This window comes from Simochromis diagramma, unplaced genomic scaffold, assembly GCF_900408965.1.
Source record: "Simochromis diagramma unplaced genomic scaffold, fSimDia1.1 OVJJ01000802.1, whole genome shotgun sequence".
NCBI classification, from domain to species: Eukaryota; Metazoa; Chordata; class Actinopteri; order Cichliformes; family Cichlidae; genus Simochromis; species Simochromis diagramma.
Window position 1 is genome coordinate 6,169,551 of NW_024387492.1, and position 22,466 is coordinate 6,192,016.

A 22,466-nucleotide genomic window follows, 5' to 3' on the forward strand; every position below is an offset into this window, starting at 1 on the left:
TGGAATTAGTCTTTTATCCACACCGTTTACGATTTTATTGTGTCAATTATCGCCACCCCGCCTTGTAAAAGTTAAACTTGTTATCAGTAAACTCAGCTACAAATCAGGCGGTGGTCACATCTAACCGTCACTTTGTTTTTCTCCGTGATAAACCAATCAGCACGCGCCTTTAAACTCCGCCTCCCGTCAAACAACCGTTGCTTGTGTTGTCAACAGACGGCGGAGGACCAATAGGAGTAGAGAGCGGGACGGAGCGAGGGAGGAGAAAAACTAGAGTCTTGTAAAGCTAAAGTTATGTCAATTTAGCTTCAGTACATAGCTTTTGATAATAAAGCAGGAGGACCCCCGAAAAATAAACATGGTGGTTGTACATGTCCCGCCCCTCCAGCCCCCCAAAGTCTAGAAGGACTCTGGTACGTCCTTCTTGTATGTGGTAAATTTCGACTTAGTGTGTGCGTTCCTCATTATCGCTGCACGACACACGAGCGGGTTACGTCATCGCGCCGTTCTTGGTGTTGAGAAGTTGGTAAATATGGTTTGACCTCATGGTGGAGAGAGAGGGAGAGTGGAGACAAACTGGATTAAACGCTACCAGCAGTAGCAGCAGCAGCAGGAGGAGGAGGGCGGCTAGTAAATAACCTTTAGCTCCTGCTGTTAGCACACCGTTTCCCAAGATAAAGAGTATCCTCGGGAAAGTGCTGCTGCAGCTCAAATAAACATCGGCTGCTTTGACTCTCCTCAGGCGGGCCACCTTATTTGATAAGACTTGGGGAAACCAGCAAAGAGCCCACACGACAGCTGCTGGTGAGTACCTATCGTGCATTAGCTGCTAATTATTATGTACGCAGTCAAGTATATTTTTGGTTGGCCTCGTCCGCTTCTCGTCGCTTCAGCCTCAAACCAGCTGAACGTGAAAAATCCTGCGCAGCGGCGTGCTGACGTGCCTGCCATGACCATGGCTGCCCCGTACTTGTACAAACTTTGTCAAGCTGCAGACCGAGCGCTAATTTATTGGGGACATTTGGAAATCCGCGCAGGCTATTCGCAGCAGCCGTAATGCTAGTTTTAACTCCTTAACGTGGCACGAGTTTGTTGTTATGAAGTCTCGTGCACGGTCGCCTACAAGGAAGTGAGTTAGGAGGAGTTTTAAAAGGACAACTGTCGTTTGTTGTGCCCTTGCATTGAAAGAAGAGAGGCCGTAGTGTCTCGTTACGCTGTTAAAACGTGTGTTAAAGCTTAATTCCAAATTTATACGTTTTTGGAAGAGCGTGCACCTAGTGACTAGCATATGTTTATTTCCGGTACTGCGGGAAAAATAAAATTTCGCTTATTTGGCATAAACGGAAGTCAATTGTTGACACTCGTGTACGTGTTTTCGTTTCGGTTAACCTTTAACTGAAACTATGGTTAATAGTTTCCTGTAGTAATTGTACAACTTTCATATCTGCACAACATTTTAGAGCAATCATTTCAAGAATCAAACACTCTAAAAACATATAACACATCTATTACTATGGACGATTATAATTTTTGAGAAGTTTCTTTTTTTTTCTTTCTTTTTTTTTAATGTCAGTCCCAGTACCCATCATCACCTCGATGTTATATTATTGTTAAAAGTTTTAGTTGTTATATATTATAATGTGTGTCATGGTCTCTTGTGATATAACTAATAGCATTAATTTGGCCAAAAATCTAATAAAATAGAGAAGCATGCTTTCCCATTTTACCATGTCAGATTATGTACACATAAAAGTGAGGTAGGTCAATCTAAGCCTCTATGAAGTGCTAACAGATAAAAGTGTAACAGCTGGCTGTGATTGCATTATTTTTAATGCAGGAACTGCCTTTGATTGTGCAGTTTATTAAAATGGGAGAGACTCTTCTTTTCCAGGAGTCTCGCAGGGCGACGTGAGTTTATTCACGTTTCCCTCATAAACGGTTGTGACGCCACTGCAAAGTTAACGGGAAACATTTCCCACTCTTGGCTCAGGAACGCTTGTCAAGGGCAAGTGATGGTAGACTGTCAGGAAGCCATGAGGTGGACTGAGCAGGATTCAGACGCTGACTAACACTGCTTGGGCTATTTCCATAACGGTGAGACAACAGCTTGAGCAGCAGACAACAGCTGCGGCTTAGGTGTGCATATTTGCCACACAGTCAGTACGCTATTACCAAAATCATACCTTTCAGTTTCCCTCCTCTGGAGATGAGGGCTCGGGGCCCACACACACAGGCCACACACCGACTCTGGCAAATGGGAAGTTGCTCAGCCGATTAGATTTGGCAATAAAATTACATCTTAGTCACAGCCAGAGAAAAATCAACGGCACTGTAATGAATGTGGACCAGGGCACATCCTAAGCCAGAAAAAAACCCTGAAGTGTTTCTGAATCTTGATTTTATAACCGTGGAATCTAAGTACAGTAGGAGATTTGTCTTTTACAGATTTAGGTCTAAATAAACAAGTAAGAGATCTTGGAAGAGGCACATTGTGGGAAGTTAAGTTTAAGATGGCACAGCTTTGTAATTGGAAAGAGAGTGTTGTATTTCTATAAAATCAAAGACTGAAATGACCTTAAAAACGAGATGAATTAGCTGTACCCTTTATAGCTATTTTAACTTTCAAACTTAATCTTTAAACTTAATCTTAAACACTGTGAAGGAAAATGAGCATTCAGATTTCTCAAGCATGATTATTCCAGTGCAAATATTACTGATCTAAAAAAAAAGAATAAATCCTATCACGTCTTTCCACAAACTCTTCATTTCTTCCCCTTCCTCTTGGTTCCTTGTGTCACAAAGTATCCACCATCTGAAAACAGAGCAGCCCTGAAGGAGGATGGATGACCCACTTCTGACTCAGGCGATGTATGTGCACTGCTTCACATACACGCTTATTGATATATTGCGTAGATTCCTTCAGCCACAGCCCCAGCAGCTTTCTCCACTGGCCCAAATCCTCGCCGAGCTGTTTTGCAGCCTGTTGTCACGCCCACAAAGCAATACCTGTAATATTGTAACAAAAACAGACAGCAAGCTGTAAGAGGCAGGAATGCAGCGGTGGCTCTGCTGTTTAGATAAGCCTGAAACAAACCCAAGTTTTATTCGTGTCTTAACTCAATCTTGAGATTTGCTCTCAAGCGTTGCCATCGCATTTTAATAGCAACAGCTGTAACAGCCTGTAAACATAACCAGGTTGTTTCCTGAAAGGAAGGTGCGGCATTTTTAGATTCATAGAAAACCAGCCTCGTCGTCCCGTCGCTCGGCATAAAATATGACGGTGAGCCTCGAGCATGAACTCAACACGTGCTCCCACGCTCACTCGTGCACAGAAATAGCTGAAAGATTTATCCCTTGCTCTCCTCCCGTTTTGTTTCCAGTGACATTTTCAGATGCAGCCCTGGACCACATGCACGCATACTCACAGCTTACAAGCATTCGCCTTCCCTTTCTTGTGCCTCCGTGTGCCCAAACAGGGATCGGGGGTCATGGGTATTTTTAGACAGAGTATTAAAGTCCTCTCAAGATGTGACAGCTGTGTATGTTTGTGAGTGTTTCTGTTGGCAGTGACTTGACAACGGGTTTTATTTCTTTCCATTTGCCTTCTTTGTTTCTATGGTCTTTTTTTATCTTCCCTGAAGAGGTGAACTGACACATTAAAATCTCCGACTGCTTTGTATTGGAGCTTCCAGGGGAATCGAAGGATGACATTCACCCCACATTTTTCTCTGTTTTGTTGTCTTTCTGTCTTCTGTTTGTAGTCCATCATGGCAGGTGATATGATGTTGCTAATGCGAGGCCTGGCTAAGCTGAGCCAGGCAGTCGTAGAGACTCAGACCAACACCCTCCGCAGTGGGACAGGTATGTTTCTGAACAATATTCCCTGTGCTTTTATCTTTCTGTTTCTTTGGTAGTCATGTTCCCACTTTACTAAACCAGACATTTCCGTGTGGGACTTGCAGCGACCCCAAAACTGACTTTCATTCAAATGATATGAGGCAGAGCCCAGTTAAATCCCCTCCCCTCTGGGAGGAAAACCAATTCATTTGCTTTGTATTGACTGTGTTTTGTGTGAAGGTGACTCCTTCTCGAGTCTGCTGATAGGATAAGGAGCCCAGAGCTCAGCGTTTATCAGGAGCTAAAGGAAGAAAAGAAAATGGTTTGAGGAGGCAAAAGTAGACACAGATGTTGGACACCAGCAGGGTTCAGAATGAGAACACAGAAATCCTGACATCCCTGTAGCAAGCATTTTGTCACTGATAAATGAAATATTCAAATTGTGTCAGTTTTATAGCCAAAACGTGTTGACAGGAAGTTCATTTGTACTGTAGTGTAAAAAGTCACAAAGTTATAAGTAAATGTTTGTAAGTGCTTGAACTGACTTCTATCTACAACTTGATAACAAATAGCGAGTGTTCTATAACGTGGCATGTCTAATTTTCAGGCAGCTAAAGAACTTTTGTTAGTGTTTCAGTACTTGTTTGGTTTGGAGCCCAACTTGTAATGTAATGTAATGTTAAGACATTCATTGGGAGTGACCAGGATGGACATAATTAGAAATGAGCACATCAGGGGCAGCTCAAAATGAGAGGTTTATACACAAAGTTAAAAAGGCAAGGCTTGGACATGTGCAGATGATGTTCAAGGGTGTTTAATATGGAGCTGCCAGGCAGGAGGAAAAGAGGGAGACCTCACAGGAGATTCATGGATGTAGTGAAGGAGGACACGTAGAGGGTTGGTGTGGCAGAGGAGGATGCTAGGGATCAGGTGAGATGGGTGAAGATAATTCTACGGTGGCCCTGAGAGACCAAACGCACTGCAACTTAAGAAAACAAGAAAAAGCGTTTTTGGGGAAACAATAACATGACAGAAGAGCTGTGGAAGGGATAAGTGATAGCTAATAGCAAACATGTGTCTACAGTATTATATATATATATATGAGTCATGCAATGAAAACACACATTACCTGCATCTTTTTTTTGATCACAGCACTGACGAACCCTCTGTTCTTTTAAGTGTGTCCATTTCTGTCACTTCCTCAGCTGTTCTGTCACATTATTATGTCCCCAAACACTTCTGTTGTGTTTTGTGTGCTTGTTTTTGTTTTTCTATTTGCTGTTGCTTTTTTTTTTTTTTTTTTTTTTTTTTTTAAATTGCAGTGTATTTAACCCTGTCAGGGTCATCGCATGATCCGTATGAAAACAGCACATGAAACATTAACAGATTTCCCTAATGCGTGTAGTTATTTACCACGTTTATGCTCCGCCCATCTCTGCTTAGACTAGTTGGTTGTTATTTGGCTGTTGAAGGACATTGCAGAGAGCCCCCTGGTGGGCAAACTGTGTAATGTCAACACTCATTACATGGTTGAAGGCTGTTTCTCCATTTCTTCTTTACTTTTATTTCAGTTTAGTAATATAAATGCCGCCACTGATAAATCAGCAAATAGCCAGTATCATACAATAAAATCAACCCACCGATAAATCGATTGGGCTGTAGTCTTCCCACCAGTGGATCTCAGATTGTGACACACTGGGGTGTGTCTGCATTAAGCTGTCCACTGAGGGCAAACAGAATCGTTTTTATGATTGACGACTTTGGAATCATTTTCTAAATAACAGCACAGTAGCCTTGCATAAAAGGACATCCTAAAGCTGTTTTGTAACTGTTGCTCAAGTTTTAAAAGAAATGAAAGTTTTACAGTTAATAAAGAAAAAGGAGGAATTGGTCCAGGAAACTGGATGGCCACAGGAACGAAGGGCCTTCTGCAATATTCAGTTGACTAATCTTAACCAGAACACTAAGATGCATTGTTCATAATGAAGTTTATAAAATATTAACACAATAGTTGCTTTATTATTAGCAGAAAACAACTTGAAGTTTCCTGTATTTGTATAACCAGCCCCAGGAATAGGCGCTGCTGTCCAAAGTGTCCAATCAGCTGCGGAGCAAGGCATCTCGGCAGCCATGGTAAAAATCCAGGTTTGTGCAGATAATACTGTGTATTTTAATAAATGTCATAACGGTACTTTGACTTTGTTTTAAATGTATGCATTTGTCTCTAAAGGAAATGTCCGGCCAGCAGCAAAGCTATTCCTCAGAGTCCGACTTCGACTTTCCTCCAGATGACAGCGCATTCAACACTTCAGAGTTCAGGGATGAAGGTGCAGACTTCACAGTGGATCACTCAGGAAGCAGCGATGACGCAGCAACAGGGGCGAAGCATGCCAGTGGGAAACACTCAGTATTTGAAGGATACAAAGACCCCAGCAAACAGTTCAGTGGGAACACCAGATCCTACCACCAAGATGTGAGGTAAGACTGGTTGTGCCATAAACGAATCACTGCTGCCGGTTATGGGGGATTAAGGTAATTCTCTTTGCTTTCTCTGTGGCAGACTTCTTAGTGGACGTCAGCTCTACAACCACAGAATGAACAAACATGTGTGGAGGCAGCTTTACTTGCAGCATCCTGTCAGTCAGTTCAGGAGCTACCATCAGGACCCATCCACGATGGGGGGATTGACGGCCGAAGACATCGAGAAAGCTCGAGAGAGCAAGGGGACTGATGGAAAACCACATAAACAGATGGTAATTCCTCTTTCTCATTTCCTGTTCCTTGAACACAAAGATACTCGTTTAAACGCTTAATTTCTGCTATTGGTTTCAAATTTTAATGGAAAGTCACATTTCGTTGTGTCTTCTTCAGCTGAGTGAGAGAGCCAGAGAGAGGAAAGTGCCGGTGACCCGGATCAGCAGATTGGCCAACTTTGGAGGTACAGCATTACACTGCGTCTGAGTCATGGACGATTCAGTGGATGTTAATATCTGACTGTATCTGTAGTCGTGCAAGTCTGCATATACATCAGCAGCAAAGTAAAGCTTTGTGTGGCTGGACCTCAGCTTTTAATGGTCCAGATGACATTTATTGGATCCTACATTCAAACTAATATTTGAAAACAGAGTGTGTTCTTTCTGATTACACAGAAGTCAAAGTGAGTCTCTATTAATTGAAAGATCTAGTTGTGTTGGTGAAATGTTGTCTAATTGTTGAGCTTTCTTTGTGCTTAATAATATATAAAAACTGAGTTGGTAAAATTCTAGTCACCTAATCTTGTAATCTTTTAACCTCCCACTTACCTTTTTAGATGAGGTCACTGGTGTTAAGACAGTACTAATAAATTCACGTGACTACATAAGGCCATTTCTAAATGGCAGCGAATACAAAAACAAAGCCCTTAGAGGAACCGAAGGAAACAAGACATTGAGAAATGTGTGTAACATGCTTGTCAGACGTTGGAGCCGCACTCAAAACAAAAACCTCTAGAAATGAGGTCAAGCTACCTCAGCCTTTTCTTTAACTAATCTGCTCCTGTTGAGATAAAAACATGCCCTGTTAGGCAGCTACAAGCTGGCACAGCGAGACACCGGCAGCCTGAAAGGGAGTTCTGCAATCGTGCAGCCATAAAAGGAATGAAATGTGTTTGACTTTGTAGTGCACACGGCTGTTGTTAATCTACTATTTCACCACGTTCACAGTTTTCCATTTATTGTCTGTGACACATTTAATGAATAAATTAATGCAGTTCAGTTATGTACATTAAAGAAAAAATCTAAAATTGATTTTTAAAATTTAACATTCTCTGTCTGGTTTACAATATACTCACTTGCCACTTTTTTATGCACACCAGTATGAGGTTGGACCTGTTTTTATTTTTTAGAACTGTTTTAATTATTTGCGGCATAGATGCAACAAGGTGATGGAGATATTTATTAGACATTCTGGTTAGAATTAGACGATCTAATCGCACAGTTTCTCCAGATTTGCACGTCCATGATGCAAATGATCCCGCTCCACCCCATTCCAAAAGTGGGTTGTGGTATTTAATGATGCATGGAAGCACAGATCCAAGAATGGATCCGTGTTTTCATGTTGTTTACGCTAAATTCTGACCCTACCATCAGAGTGCTGCAGCAGAAATCAAGACTCATCAGACCAAACAACGTTTTTCCAGTCTTCTTCTGGTCAATTTTTGGTGAGCCCACGTAAATTGCAACTCAGTTTTCTGTTTGTAGCTGCAAGACTGGCACCTGGTGTGATCTAAGACTGTTGTAGCTTAGCTGCTTTAAGATTCAGTGTGGTTTGCGTTCAGAGATGCTTTTCTGCATACCTTGGTGGCAGCAAGTGCTTATTTTAGTTATTGTTGCCTTCCTGTCAGCTCAAAGCGGTCTGGCTCTTCTCTGACCTCTGACATCAACAAGGCATTTTCAGCCAGAGAACTACAGCTCTCTGCATACTTTCTTTTTTTCCTCACCATTTCCTGTAAACTCTAGAGATGGTTGTGTGGGGAAAACCCCAGTTTTAACTCACCATTCTTCCTGATTCTGATACTCAGTTTGAGCTTAAGCAGGTCATCTTGATTGCTGTCGTTGACTTTATTGACTGATTAGACATTTGTGTTAGTAATCAATTGAGTGCGTCTAATAAAGTGGCTGGTGAGTTAACCATTAGCCAAAGGTTCAATGGTTATCTTCCAGAAAATGACTGAAGTCATCAGCCTGCTACTTGTTGACTTACCTTACAACACTAGAGGCTAGCTGCCTGACGTTGGATGACTTTCTTGCTAACCTTGTTGCTAGCAACATTTGTGTTTTATTTAGTTTCTTTGTTTTTGTGTTGTTTTTTTATTGTGGAGTTTGTGTTGCAGTGTGAGTTTACCCTTTTTGTTGACGTTGGTGATTAGGGGACGCAATTTCTAAGCTAACATTAGCTAATGTTGCTAGTGTTGAACATTGAGAGCAGAGGCAAGGTCCTGAAAAAAGACCTCAGCAGCAAGCATAAACACTTCAGAGGCAACAGAGCGCTGTGGGAGATCAGCTTTTATATGTTGGATTACATTCTGTTCACACATTAATAGTACGAGACATTTAATACATAAAAAATACTTCACATTATTCAGTCAGTAACTTTAAACATATCAAGTGTCTCTTCTAATCCTCCAAATTGTGCCACGACAGGATGTTTTTTCAGTGCTAATCTTACTCAAAGCTCTAATGTTCACACAAGCACAGCAAAGAGCTCGCAGCTAGCCTCAGAAGTAGTTTAAGAGAACTGATCGGCAGCTTTTGTGTTAGGAACTTCTCCTCAGACAGATGATGGATCTGTCAGCAGGAGGCACAGAGTCAAACCGGAGCCAGAAATGTGAGCGAGAATATAAAGTGGACAGAAGTGAAACATGAACAGCCTCACATAAGTCAGCATGGACCGTCGACACTGCAGAATTTAGCCACAGCTCATTCCAAACAAGTTGGAATTGCAGAGAGCCGCGACAGGTAGAGAGCTGAGATGATTCAGCATGTTGACAGCGGTAACATTTAGAAGGTGTTGAAAAGAGGAGGCGATGCATGAGCCTGGCCTCGACCCCGTCCTTCACTCCCCTACAACATTTGGCAACAAAGTCAGACAAGGCAAAAAGCACCAAACCGATTCATTGCGTGGCATCGGCCTCCTCTCGCCGTCGCCTTTCAAGTCACCGCTTCCAAAGGTTTTGCTGACAGTGCAGTTTGGTTCTGAATACCAAATAAACTGACAAGAATAAGCACCGCAGTCATTTTTGCAAACACGTTGCTTTTCTTGAGATCGAATGATGGACAGACACTTGTGCGTGGTCTGGAAAACAAAATATGTCACTCAGAGATGCTGCTGGAAATGCTGATCTCTCTTTGGCTTGACAGTTGCACATGCTGACATCATACAGTTATATAGGTACAGTCACGTAACCGGCTGCCTCATATTCAGTGTTTAAATCTGTGCATTGCAAATCCTCTCTAAACCAGGAAACAAAACACAGGCACATGACATTACTGGGAAAGGAAAAGTTACACGTTAAGTTACACACACACACACACGAAGCAATGATGAATAAGTGCTCAGTTGACTTGTATACATGACACTGAAGCACACCGCGTCCCCATTTGTCCGTCCACCGCTGCATCTCTGCTTCAGAGAGGCCGCTGACTAACTGATTATGTAACGTTGAGTTATGTAAGTTAGAAGCAAGCTCAGAGGAACTTCACAAACAACCGCCCACTTGCGCAAACTCTTTCTTTTTCTTTTAATCCTCTAATTTCTAACATGATTGAGATTTCCAAAAGCTTTCAGGGTTTTTTTGACATTATTTCCACATGCTGTGTTGGATGCAGCCGTTACCACTGCAGCCATTGCCAAATACTGACACGATCAAAGGCTTTATTTGCTTTCTATTTTTGTCACATTTTCTGTTGCATATGTTTTATTTTGATAGGAGTGATAGCAGTTGCAACAGATGGCCTTGTTTAGTCAGGTTATTTACACTCATCACTGAGCAGAGGTGAGGGTCCCGTTAAAGCCGCAGCCTGTCCATACTCTGATTTACTGAAAGGATTTTTTTTTTATACATACGCTGCATGATTTGTGTTTTACTGTCAGTGTAGATGTGAGCTTTGTTTTGTTCTTTTCATCAATTAAAAAAAAAAAACAGCGCAACATCATCAGATGACGCATTCAGTGCTTTAAAATGTGTTGTATTTGTGTGTTAATGATGAAAATGCATTGGTCTTTGTTGTTGTAATACATTGGTATGTGTTTTGGTTTTTCTGTGTGTTTGCACCAGGTCTGGCTGTAGGTTTGGGTATTGGAGCTCTAGCAGAATTCGCCAAGAAGAGCATCAGACAAAACGGCGCAGAAGGTAACACTCAGAAATGCGCACACGCGCACACACGCCTAAGTGGCTCGAGCAGTGAGCGGGATTTACATGTTACAGCTAAGAAATGGATGAAAACCTCACCGTTTGCTTTTAAAACACTGGCATATTTATTCATTTTTTACATGACACTTGTTCTTAACAGTAGTATACACAGAAAAAAATCTTAGTAATGTTGTGGTGAGGACTCCTCACGGTGCGTTTGTTTTTGGTTTATGGTAACAACATGCAGAGATTTTGCAGCAGCATTCCTATGAATTGCCCTCAGCACCAATCCCTCTTGCATGTTATTACATGTTGCACACTTCAATTAGGCCATCTCCCTTACAGCCTGCCCCCTAAACAGACGTCCCTGCTCTGCTTCGTCAACCTGCTAATCCTGAAACACAGGCTAAGCTGAAACAGAGCGTACAGGCGTAAATCTGTGGCATTTATGCATCTGTTTGTTGCTATTTATTTTTGTGTGCGCTTTAATCCCAGGCACACACTGAACGTGTGTGTGTGTGTGTGTGTGTGTGTGTGTGTGTGTGTGTGTGTGTGTGTGTGTGTGTGTGTGTGTGTGTGTGTGTGTGTGTGTGTGTGTGTGTGTAATCTTCATTAAAGCCTCTGAAGGCAGCTTCAGATGTACCAGAGCGTACTACCTGATGACCTACTGACACACGTACACAGTCACACCCCTCACACATTGGTACAGTCAGATCCACAGCGCTGCGTCCCATTTACCACAGAAGTCGGATACTGGAGCTGCGAGTAACATCACTCCCAAGATATGCGTGTTCTAGCAGTAAAGCTGGAAAAGCAGGATAGGCATTCATGCTAAGGATGACTATCTTGATAAGGCTAGTCACATGCATCGCTAGCAGGACGGCTCAACTCTTCTTTTTTTGTTTTTTGTTTTTACGCACTGCCAGTGTTCTGCATATAGCTTATATAGCAAGTCACAAATACACAACAGTAGTCCTGCACATTGCAAATACGGGGTAGGCTTAAATGTAAGGACTCTCTAAAAATTGTCCATAATTCCTAAATGTTGCACGAAATATTTCTGTTAAATCCTTGAATTAAAACGTTTGTCCTTCAGTCAAATCCTTGTTGCCTTATTTTAAATTAATTGTGTTGCTGCATAGAAGAAAAACAGTAAATGTGACACAAGAACTTGTGAACCTGACTGTGCACACAAGCACAGACCAGTCTTGACAACACTTTGCAGAAACATTGCCTACTTCATATAAATGTGAGTGCCCACATCTGTATGGCGTATACAAATCCCGCGATCGTATATATTTGTAGAATTGACAGTTTAATTGGGCACGACGACCTTACGACTACTATCACGGTGGCCACTTTTGTTGATGTTTAGTTTCTGCACGGCCTACATTTGTTACACTGTGTATTTTAATGGTCAGTGCAAATTTTTTTAATCTTTCTGGAGCAGATTATCAATCAAGTTATCAAAATAAGCCTCAATAAAAATGTTCAAAGGCTAAAAAAAAAATAGCAGAGGAGAGCAGACAATTATGTGGGGATAAGTTTAAATTCAAAATATGTGTCACATGACCAAACAGGCACTTCAGGTGCAAAATCTGTCTGTATGGAAAAAAGCAAATACATACAAATACTTAATGAAATCTGTGAAACGTTTTATGTAATCACAATTAAGAAAAGTAAGTATGATTTTACAGTTATTGTTTATTGGCCTGCTGATTGGATAAAACACTTAACATGCATAACAAAATGCACTACATGCAAATGTAATACTTCTTTTTGTCTTCAGGTGAAAACAGGAAAGCAGTTCTGGACTCGAGCCCTTTCCTGTCCGAGGCCAACGCTGAGCGCATTGTCAGAACTCTGTGCAAAGTCAGAGGAGCTGCATTAAAGTTGGGACAGATGCTCAGCATTCAAGGTGAGAGACGGACATAGTCGCATTGAAATTTAGATTTTTTTTTTTTTTTTTTTTTAAAGTTTTCTGCTGGTGAATAAAAAGCATTCCTTACCCTGGATTATGTGAAGGGAAACACTCTATATAAAATCACAGTTTTCAGACTGATTATTGTGGTGCAGGTTAGCTTGACCGTGTGCTGTAGTAGCTGAGAACTTGTAAACTGACTAAGAGTTGGGACAGAGGACTTTTTGGTGAGCTTGTTTGTTTTTGTTTAGTTTTTTTTTGCTGTCTTTATACTGCGGCTCTGTGTTGGCTCTAACCTGCATTTAGGTCAGTGCTTGTACACAAACAGATAATCCGAGAGCGAGGCCAGCGGCAGTAAACAAAACAACCAGTGAGTTAATGAAGCCGTGTCAGGTAACAGCAGTAAACCCGTCATCACAGCTTTGTTTAGCTCTGTTGCTACCTCTGCCCAACCTTGATTTGGTGACCTTTTCCTTTGGTATTCGTGCCATCTTTGCCTGAACAGTGCAGTGCAGTAAATATAATAAGCCATGAAGACGGTAGCAGGAGAGAGGAAAGCAGCGGCTTCAAAAAAGACCAGGTCAGTCCACTGTGCTGAGACCTGTTGAGCAGTGTTACCATGTCTCTCAAGTGGTGACAAACTGCAGTTTCGAAGTGTGGCTGGGTCAGGGGTTAATGTAATATTCTGTGGGTGGACACACACAATCTCTCTGCTCTTTTCACAGAAAATGTAAAAAGCTGAAATGGAAATGATGATAATAATAATAATAATAATAATAATAGTAGTCTGCGGTTGACTATATGCAGAAGATAGAAATCCCTGCAGTCTTTGTCCTCTGCTGACATTTATCTGCCATGGCAGGAATGCAGTGCTGGGCAGATGATTGTCTGTTCAGCCATTGTGCTCTTTTAGCACAGCACTCAAAACGGTGTTAACCTCGAGAGGTCTGAAACTGTTAATAAAGTCTTTAATCCTGGTTACATATATCTTCTGCAGCGCCGGCCAAAGCCAACATTAGACACTGGCAATCTATCAGTTTACACAGCGAGTCTGATTTAACTCGCTGATTATGATTATGATGTGGTTTATTGTACTCAAGCAGTAAAATCAGGCAATTATTATGAGTATTAAAGCTTGATTGCTGTATGTGCTCTTTATGTAGTATCTACAATTTTCAGTCCCATTAAACAAAGTACTAAACTGTACTTTTACTACACATTTTAGTAGGAAACTACACAGCAATTTAATCTACACATTATATCGATGTGTCTGGCTTAATTGTTTATGATAAATTGCTGAGTAATTGCACAATTACATTTGTGCTGTTACTCTATATTCCGACTGCTCTCACACTCACACTGTGATTTTTTTTTTCCTTTTGACAGCTCAGCTTGTGTTTATAAGCGGACCCACAGCTTCACAATCAGCTAGCAAACCGTTGCCTTTGATCATTAACTCATGTCTGTAAAGTTAAGTTGACTCAGTTTTTCGTCTCTAAGCTGCAAGTATAAATAAAGCACGTCTGATAAGAACAGGTGACCCACAAGCCAGTCAGCTGAAAACTGCATTTTTCAGTCTGTATTTGATGCACGTTTCTCTCAGATTTCTCACAACCGGCTGCACTTAAATCAACGAGAGTCCTCTGACTGTAGCGAGGCATATCCACATATTCAGTTCTGCACTACAGTCACTAAGAGCAGGATCTGTGTTTGTGCACTGGCCTGTGAGAGAGAGAGGGAGAGCTGCCCCTCACACCCTGGCTCAGAGAGAGAGAGAATGTTTTTTTGCATCGGTTTTGCATCACGCAGTGTCTAAATGTTACTTTGATCTTTGATGATTAGGCCCTGGTGCCTGTTTCGTACGTGTTTCAGCACCCACTCCTGTGTGTCGTTCATGTTTTTTGGGGTTTTTTCTAAAGTAATGGTGCCGCTCAGGTTGCGTTATGCAACGCAATATGGCAGTGAAAAAATAAGCAAATGGGTTTGCTGATGTTATCACGCTGACCTTATTTAACAGGAGTTGAACTTGGGGTCATTCTTTATGCTCAATGATTGCTCAAAGTTGTGGGTAGAGGAGCATGTTTGGATTTTTTTTTTTTTTTTCGTTGGTTTGTTTTTTAGCTTTTCTGAGGGGAATGGCAGGTAAAATGTTTGAGAACCACTTAACGTAATTAAAGATCTCAAGATGTTTTTATGTTTCAGATGACGCTTTCATCAATCCTCATCTTGCCAAGATTTTTGAGCGTGTGAGACAGAGTGCTGACTTCATGCCAATCAAACAAATGACAGTAAGACTGATAGTTATGCCATTTCCTCAGCAACTTATATTTTATTTAATGATTTAAGTTGTATTACATTGTGATTCTTGCCCCTGGCTGTTTTGGAAGACTTTTTTTCCAGTGATGCTAAAATCCTACTTGCTCTTGTCTGTCTGCAGAAAGCACTGAATAACGATTTGGGCCCAAACTGGAGGGACAAGCTGGAAATGTTTGAGGAACGCCCTTTTGCGGCAGCGTCCATCGGGCAGGTTCACCTTGCACGGATGAAGGATGGCAGGGAGGTGGCCATGAAAATACAGGTTAGGATAAAAACATGTGACACTGCGTCCTCGTGTTGTCAACACTCGCTTAAACTTGCATGCATACAGGAAACGCATAATCTGATTATCAGATGGATGCGTTTCCTTACAGAGGAACATGTGAGCCAGTTATCTCATGCTTTTACTGAATAAAATAGTTTTATTGCTTTGCTAACTGTTTATAGTAAATATGATTGTGTGATCAAATTAAACAAAGTGTTTGAAAGTTTTTCTCTCTGTCTGTTGTCTTCAGTATCCTGGTGTGGCTCAGAGTATCAACAGTGATGTCAACAATTTGATGACGGTGCTGAATATGAGCAATGCTCTGCCTGAAGGTGTGTGTGTACACACACACACACACACACACACACACACACACACACACACACACACACACACACACACACACACAGCATCCTCTTCATCTCCCTGTGTCTGCTTCTCTCTACCTGTTTCTGAGTTACTGTTTCCACGACTAGTCCCAATGTTTTTGTCCTGTTTTGTTTGTGTCTGTAGGTCTGTTTCCAGAGCACCTGATAGATGTCATGAGAAAAGAGCTAGCCCTGGAGTGTGACTATATTAGAGAAGCCCAGTGTGCAAGGAAGTTCAGGTACTATGCAGCAAATGTTGTTGTAATCTGAAAGCCAAGCTTGAGAAATATTTTTTCCTTTAATTAAATTACTAAAGAAAATAATTTTTAGCTCATATGGCCAAAGGATTCGTGAGCTCATGCTATGGCAATTTACAAGAATTGCTTTTCCTGGGGCATTGCTCAGATTTTAGTGATCACCTAATAGGTCTTCACCCAGATTGTGGTCGAATTTGAGGTTCTGAGTGGATTTGAATTTCTACTAATTTAGCAATACACCCGACCGATGAAAAACTTATCGCTTTGTTTCCATATTTCATAAACATATCTTAAATCCTGGATTTCTAAAACTCAGTCTATGTAAACCTGATTAAACCTTTAAGAAATAAAAGGTGTAGGGTCTAGCTGTCATGAATTCACGTGCAGGAATCTGAGCCTAATGCTATATTACACTGGAAATGGGGAAATCAGAAATCTTGAATTCTGGGTCATGATCAGCCCCTCAAGTGGAACTTGCCACTTACAAAAGTCTGAGAAGTCCCACCAACCCCAACTGCGTGATTCAAGCAGGATAAATGGCAGTAAAGCTGCAGAAGTTGTATTTGTGACTCTCTAATTCAGCGAGGCACAGAGAACCGACCAGGCTGCAGCATTGCATTGTGCTCCAGGTATTGTTAGTGATGGCGCCACCTGGCTTCAGAGCAAAACAGAGCCTGTATTCGTACTCACTGGAACACAGTCACCTCGTGTGTGACAGTCATTCCCAGCTCCAAGGTCTGACTTCCAAGTTAAAAGGAAGGCTGCATTAATCTATGTGCTGGGATAAAGTGGACTGTAGACCTAACTGTCATGCCAGTGACAGCACACTATCATACTCGACAGAATCCCTGATGCACTGATCGAGTATTTGAGCTCACATCATGGCCCGATTCTCCTTTCTGTTCTTTCTCCGCACTGTGCAGTCTGCTCTCCGTCACCCCTGAAACACTCGGGTTACACAGATATAGTTAGCTTATTCCACCCCCCTTTTTAAATGTCCGTTGCTTGGGTTCAAGGTCAGGCTGACTGTGATTGCTAGCCAGTTTTATATATAGACTTAACACTCTATGTGGAGTGTTGTGTTCTTAAGTTGTATTTCATGTGTTTTTGTATCTGCTCATGTCTGGCTCAGGGAGCTGTTAAAGGACCATCCGTTCTTCTACGTACCAGAGGTGATAGACGAGCTGAGCAGCCGCCATGTTCTCACTACTGAACTCGTTCCTGGATTTCCCCTGGACAAAGCCGAGAGCCTCTCTCAGGAGCTGAAGAACGAGGTACGGATGGTTATGATTACACAAGTTAGTTTGTGCAGAGGGGCTTTCTCAACTGCAGACATTCCTTTCTTAGCGGAACCCAGTTCAGTCAACACACTAAACACCACAAAAAAGCAAAAGCGAGTACAATCTGGCATGTGTTTCTTTTCAGCAGGTTGAATGTATACCTTTTGTCTTTTCTTTCAGATCTGCCTCAACATCTTGACTCTGTGTGTCAGAGAGCTGTTCGAGTTCAGGTACATGCAGACCGACCCAAACTGGTCCAACTTCTTCTATGATCCACAGGCGCACAGGGTGAGTTTCAGTACAACCTGTTGTGTGTTGTCATGAAGTTTGTTCAGCTGTAAATATAAGTAATATGAAGTTGGCAGTTAATGGGAAGTGGTAACTGCCGTGTGCTCCTCTAGGTGGCGCTGTTGGACTTTGGAGCCACGAGAGGATTTGATCAATGTTTCACTGATGTCTACATAGAGGTGAGACCAGGCAGCTGCTATATAATCATCATGAATGGTGATGATGTATGCTCTTTATGGGGCTTCACTAACTTTTTCTGTGTTGATCTTCTGACTGTGGGATGTTAATCTCAGATTATCAAGCCTTAAACGACTTTAGTAACTCTTAATGCTTCTGCATGCCAAGACTTTTTGAACAATTTCTTTCATTCTCTCAACTTTGGGGGATCAGTTTGGGTTTGGCTCCTTCTGTTTCAACATGATGCTCACCAGTGCCCAAAGCAAGGTGCATACAGACATGGATGAGCGGTGTGGAAGAACTTGACTGGCCTCCACAGAGTCACAGAGCCTCAACCTGATAAACAACCTTTGGGACGAATTAGCGTGGAGACTGTGAGCCAGGCCTTTTCATTCAACATCAGTGTCTGACCTCACAAATCTTTAAAAAAAAAAAAAAAAAAAAAAAAAAAAAAAGGTCAGAAATCCCATAAACACTCTTAAAGCCTTCCCAGAAGAGTTGAAGCTGTTATAGCTGCAAAGGAGCCAACATCATATTAAAACGTATGGATTAAGAATGGACTGTCACTCAAGTTCATATGAGCGAATCCTTTTGGCAGTACAGTGCAGGTGCAGCTGTAATATTTCTAGCAGTAATCCAGAGACGAGACAACATAAAGCTCCAGTAGTTGTACATCTCCCCTCAGGGTTTACGTCTTAGTTTTTTCGCTGATGTTGACATTTTGTTACTCACACTTGTACTCATTTGCCTCTGATGATTGGTGAACTCGATCTTAATGCCAAATCAGAAGGTGTTAAAAGACCCTAATTATTCATGGCAACCCAAATCCTCGCAAGAGATTCGAATCTAAATTTGAATGAAGAAAAAGAGAGTGACATGTGCGACCTGTGTGTGTCCTGTGCAGATAATCCGTTCAGCTGCCATGGGCAACAGGGAGGGAGTACTAAAGAAATCTATCGAGATGAAGTTCCTGACCGGTTACGAGTCCAAGGTAATGATCTCTGAGCTTTTTCTGCCTGCTCTGCTTTACAAATGATGGCTCTGTCACTGTGGAGTAGCCATAAACAAGTAAATGAGAGTTGTAAAAGTGCGCAAACATAATGTGTTAAGCATGTGTTTTGGTTTATTAAATTTTTTTTGTTCTTTTGTTTTTTTTACTTGTGTTGTCCAGGCAATGGTGAATGCCCACGTGGATGCAGTGATGATCCTCGGCGAGGCTTTTGCCTCCTCGGAGCCCTTCGACTTCGGTTCCCAGTCCACCACCGAGAGGATCCACAACCTCATCCCCGTGATGCTCAAACACCGGCTCACCCCGCCCCCAGAGGAGACGTACTCGCTCCACCGTAAGATGGGCGGCTCGTTCCTCATCTGCTCCCGGTTGAATGCTCAGCTGCAGTGCAGGGAGATGTTCGAAATGTCGTATCAGAAGTACTGGGAAGGCCGCACGCCACCGTCTGACTCGGCATAAAACCAATCAGTGTTTGGAATTATGATGGACTGGATGGGGGGGAAGGGGGCCAACAGAAAAGTGCCCATAGATACCAAAACGGAGGAAGGAAACTGTCGTCGAGCGCCAGCGTGTTGGGCATCCAATGAAAAGACCCGCATACATATCAACACCCATCATTTTTGGTTTGAAAGAGGGAGCAGCAACATGGTGTGCGTGTTGCGTTTAAGGCCAGAAGAAAAAAAGCTGTAAGAGACAAGAGTGAAGGAGAGAAGCAGCCTTGTTTTAGGTGTAAACTGAGTGTAAAAAGGTTGAATTTGCATCTCTTGATGATTTCACGATGATTCTTGCATCTTATGTTGCTGTGTTTTGTTGAGCTTTGGGATACACTGTAAAGTTTGCTCTTTACCGTAAATGTCACAACATTGCATTGCGTTAACTAAGCTTTAATTTTAGGCCAGAATAACAATGCAGGTATTTCTGCTTCTTTTTTAAAAAAAAAACAACACATTTAATTAGATATTATGGCTATAAATAATAGGTATTGGTCTAAAAGCAGACTGCAGATAATTAGTCTTTTTTTATAAAATAAAAATAGAGATGATGAGAATTATTCAAGCATTTTGTTTTGTTTTGTTTTTTGTTTTTTTTCTAAAGGGGGTGACAAAGTGATATTTCTCAGCACTTACACACAAGAATGTGTGACTTTAGCATATGTATATGTAGTATGCAGGATCTTGTGTATTAATGCAGCCAGACAGTACTAAATGATGTTGTTTATAGCTTGTAGCTTCTAAGGGAAATTGTTTTGGGCATGAGATTAAGTCAAGCTTAATTCACAGGAGGATGAAAGTCTTTAAATTTAAATAGGTTCTGTCCTCTTATTGGGTTTTATACAGTGTTCATATGGACTAACTAGCCAAGTTAGCATCATTGTTGCTCAAAATTTAAATTCTGTCAGACATAATTCAGATTTCCTGAATCTGAATTGCTTTTTTTCCTTATTTTCAGTCAGAAACTAACAAACCACATGGATCCATGTTGCTCTCTGCTTAGAAATGAATGTTTCCCAGAAGAAACAGGTCATAGCTCACACATCAAACACTGGACCTGAATGTTCACAAACTACCTGGATGGGAAGCGCTCGTCCTGATAACGCACAAGATCAGCTTGTGGGCTCGGCTCGCTCCCGCAAGTCGGTAATCTCTCCACGCCTCCTTGGGTGAAAAATCCTCCTAACTGGTGTGTGACTGTGAAAGTTCTCTGTGATCTGCTGTGTGAATACTGTTATGATGATATGATGATATGGTGTGAAAATGGGGGGGGAGAAAAAAACAAGGTGCCTGATGTTTCTAGCAGATGGTTTGTAGCTAGAAATCTCTACTTTATATTTCATATTAAGCATCACTGAGCAGAGGGTTTCAATTTTGTAATCGAAATGCATTCTTAACTGAACGTTGTAATAAAATATATGAAAAGAGTAAATGTTTGAGCTACTCTGGTCGGGGTGTCTCTGTGTGGGTTTATGTGTGTGCGTGGTCCCTGCTTTAAGTTATCACTGTTACCCAGGCATATGTGTGTATAACCCAGATTTTGATGTGTGCTGGCCCCTTGGTTAGGTTGTAATCTGTTTTTAAAAGAGAAAACGAGTGAAAACACAGTAGAGGGAGGGAGGTCATCTTCCTTATTTAGCTACGTCTTGGCCAGCAGTGGAGGAACTGGCACAGAGCCTGGGAAATGAGAAGGCACGCTGAAATATTCAGACGATGTGAACCCGCACACTTAAAATATCCGAGCAAATAAATCATGCTGTTACCCGCGCACAGGGAGGTGAGTTGCTTTGGGGCGAGTGGGTGTAGATAGACACACTCTTCCTCTATGAATTTGCCCTCTTTGTGATACTTTTTGTCTTTGTTTGGAGAAACCCAAACCTATTGCAAGTAATTTCAGTTAACCGGTGCTTTCATCTTTCAGTGTGAAGTGCACGAAGAACCTGATGTAATTCACTAAATATCCAGCACACGGCGCTGCCGTGTTCTCCCACAGCGACTTGACAGGTCAGCCGCTGGAGTAGCGACAACATCCTGAAGAGAAAACAAAACATAAGCAGCCTGAAGCCAGACGGATAATTATATGGAACTCAGCTGGCTGCAGGTACAATATTGCTTTATTAAAAATATCCGGTGTGCAGAGGCGGGAGAGATTACACACAGCAGCAGTGATTAAATCAGGTGCATGTACTTGACACTGAATGCTGTGTGTGTGTGAGTGTATGCATGAGAGATTCATATAAATGCACACATGAAAGGTCATAAATTATACCTCTGACCCTGAAGCATGTGTTTATTGTGTGTTAGAAAATAGCCAAACAAATTATACAACAATTAAGTATTGGTATGGAAAGCTTGATCAGGGTTTTATTTTATTAAATCTAGTCAAGTACAGTCTACCAGATACCAGCTTCCTCAAGGACACACTGCATGGCATGCCGAGATATATAAGTTTTTAGCTAACAGCTCTCTGAGAACTGCCTTGTTAGTGCAAAAAGGCTATTTTATCCCCATCAAAGGGTGTTATTTTTGATGTTTTTCATGGATTTTTCAGGTTCTGTCCAGAGGAAAAAAATACCTTCAGTAAGCCTAAAAACTATTGCTCGAGATCACTTTAAAAATGAAAAGAAATGTTAAAAACTTAGGAGTGCCTCAAGGCTTTCACACAATACTGTATAATAATGTTAGAAAATCTATCTGAACATCCTGTCTATCAAACTCAAAATACGTTTTAGAACTACTTTATAAACCCTGGCTGTGTGGCAGTTGGTTAAGACGGGCATCCAGCATCCATGTTTGGATTAAGACGTTTTTCTAGCCCACGTAGGTGCTGTGCTTCATCCCAGTGCCATGAATGTCTGTACTGACACTCCAACTTGCTGAGCTGAAAGAGATTTGTCTCAACTGTGGCTGTGTTTACATGACACAGAGGATGGTGGGCGTGTTAGTAGGATGCCGTGGAAGAGACATCTGGTCAGAAAAAGCAAGGGGTAAGAAATCCTTATTTGGTGACCGAAATCAAGTCTGTGTACAATCAAAAAGCCAAACTGCTCTTACTGCACAGCCTTTACCAGGTTCCTTCAGCGTGTTTTTGCACCAGGTTTGTCCTCGTAAGTGTGGAGAAGGTCAATGACACATTTATTTCTTTTTTTTTAGCAACATGGGAGTTAATTTTTATGAAGTAATCAAGACCTGCACATCTCAGCCTCTAAATCAGATAAACTTTAAATTACCTCATATTTGGTAAACACATTTTAACTCCTGGCCCACATACAGCAAATTTGATCTCAAGTGGGCTGGACCAGGAAAAATAATTATAATAACCTGAACAGATGATGACCAACCAAAGATACCTTTAAAAAGCGCAATTT

At 41.6% G+C, this 22,466-nt stretch overlaps 1 protein-coding gene across 3 annotated transcripts; it reads left to right on the forward strand.

The window, feature by feature from the left end:
* The first annotated feature begins 258 nt into the window (after positions 1–258).
* On the forward strand, positions 259–20,530 carry coq8aa (coenzyme Q8A, genome duplicate a). 3 transcript variants are annotated; one of them, XM_040017435.1, is made up of 17 exons: positions 259–413; positions 3,762–3,861; positions 5,903–5,982; positions 6,068–6,315; positions 6,398–6,590; positions 6,709–6,775; positions 10,652–10,726; positions 12,516–12,644; positions 14,850–14,935; positions 15,085–15,225; positions 15,479–15,560; positions 15,742–15,835; positions 16,986–17,127; positions 17,314–17,421; positions 17,535–17,600; positions 18,503–18,589; positions 18,770–20,530. In XM_040017435.1, the coding sequence occupies exons 1-17, from the start codon at positions 372–374 to the stop codon at positions 19,064–19,066; spliced, it is 2,037 nt and encodes a 678-aa protein (XP_039873369.1). In that variant the 5' UTR covers positions 259–371; the 3' UTR covers positions 19,067–20,530. The 3 variants fall into 3 exon arrangements, with proteins under 3 accessions (XP_039873369.1, XP_039873370.1, XP_039873368.1); XM_040017436.1 differs by lacking the exon at positions 259–413 and adding an exon at positions 432–804; XM_040017434.1 differs by lacking the exon at positions 259–413 and adding an exon at positions 2,887–3,643.
* The last annotated feature ends 1,936 nt before the right edge of the window (positions 20,531–22,466 follow it).

Coding starts and splice junctions, on each gene's coding strand:
- coq8aa (XM_040017434.1), top strand. CDS start 3,542: ATGTTTGTGAGTGTTTCTGTTGGCAGTGACTTGACAACGGGTTTTATT. Junction 6,776..10,651: donor CAGATTGGCCAACTTTGGAG/GTACAGCATTAC, acceptor TGTTTGCACCAG/GTCTGGCTGTAGGTTTGGGT. Junction 15,561..15,741: donor GAGCAATGCTCTGCCTGAAG/GTGTGTGTGTAC, acceptor TTGTGTCTGTAG/GTCTGTTTCCAGAGCACCTG.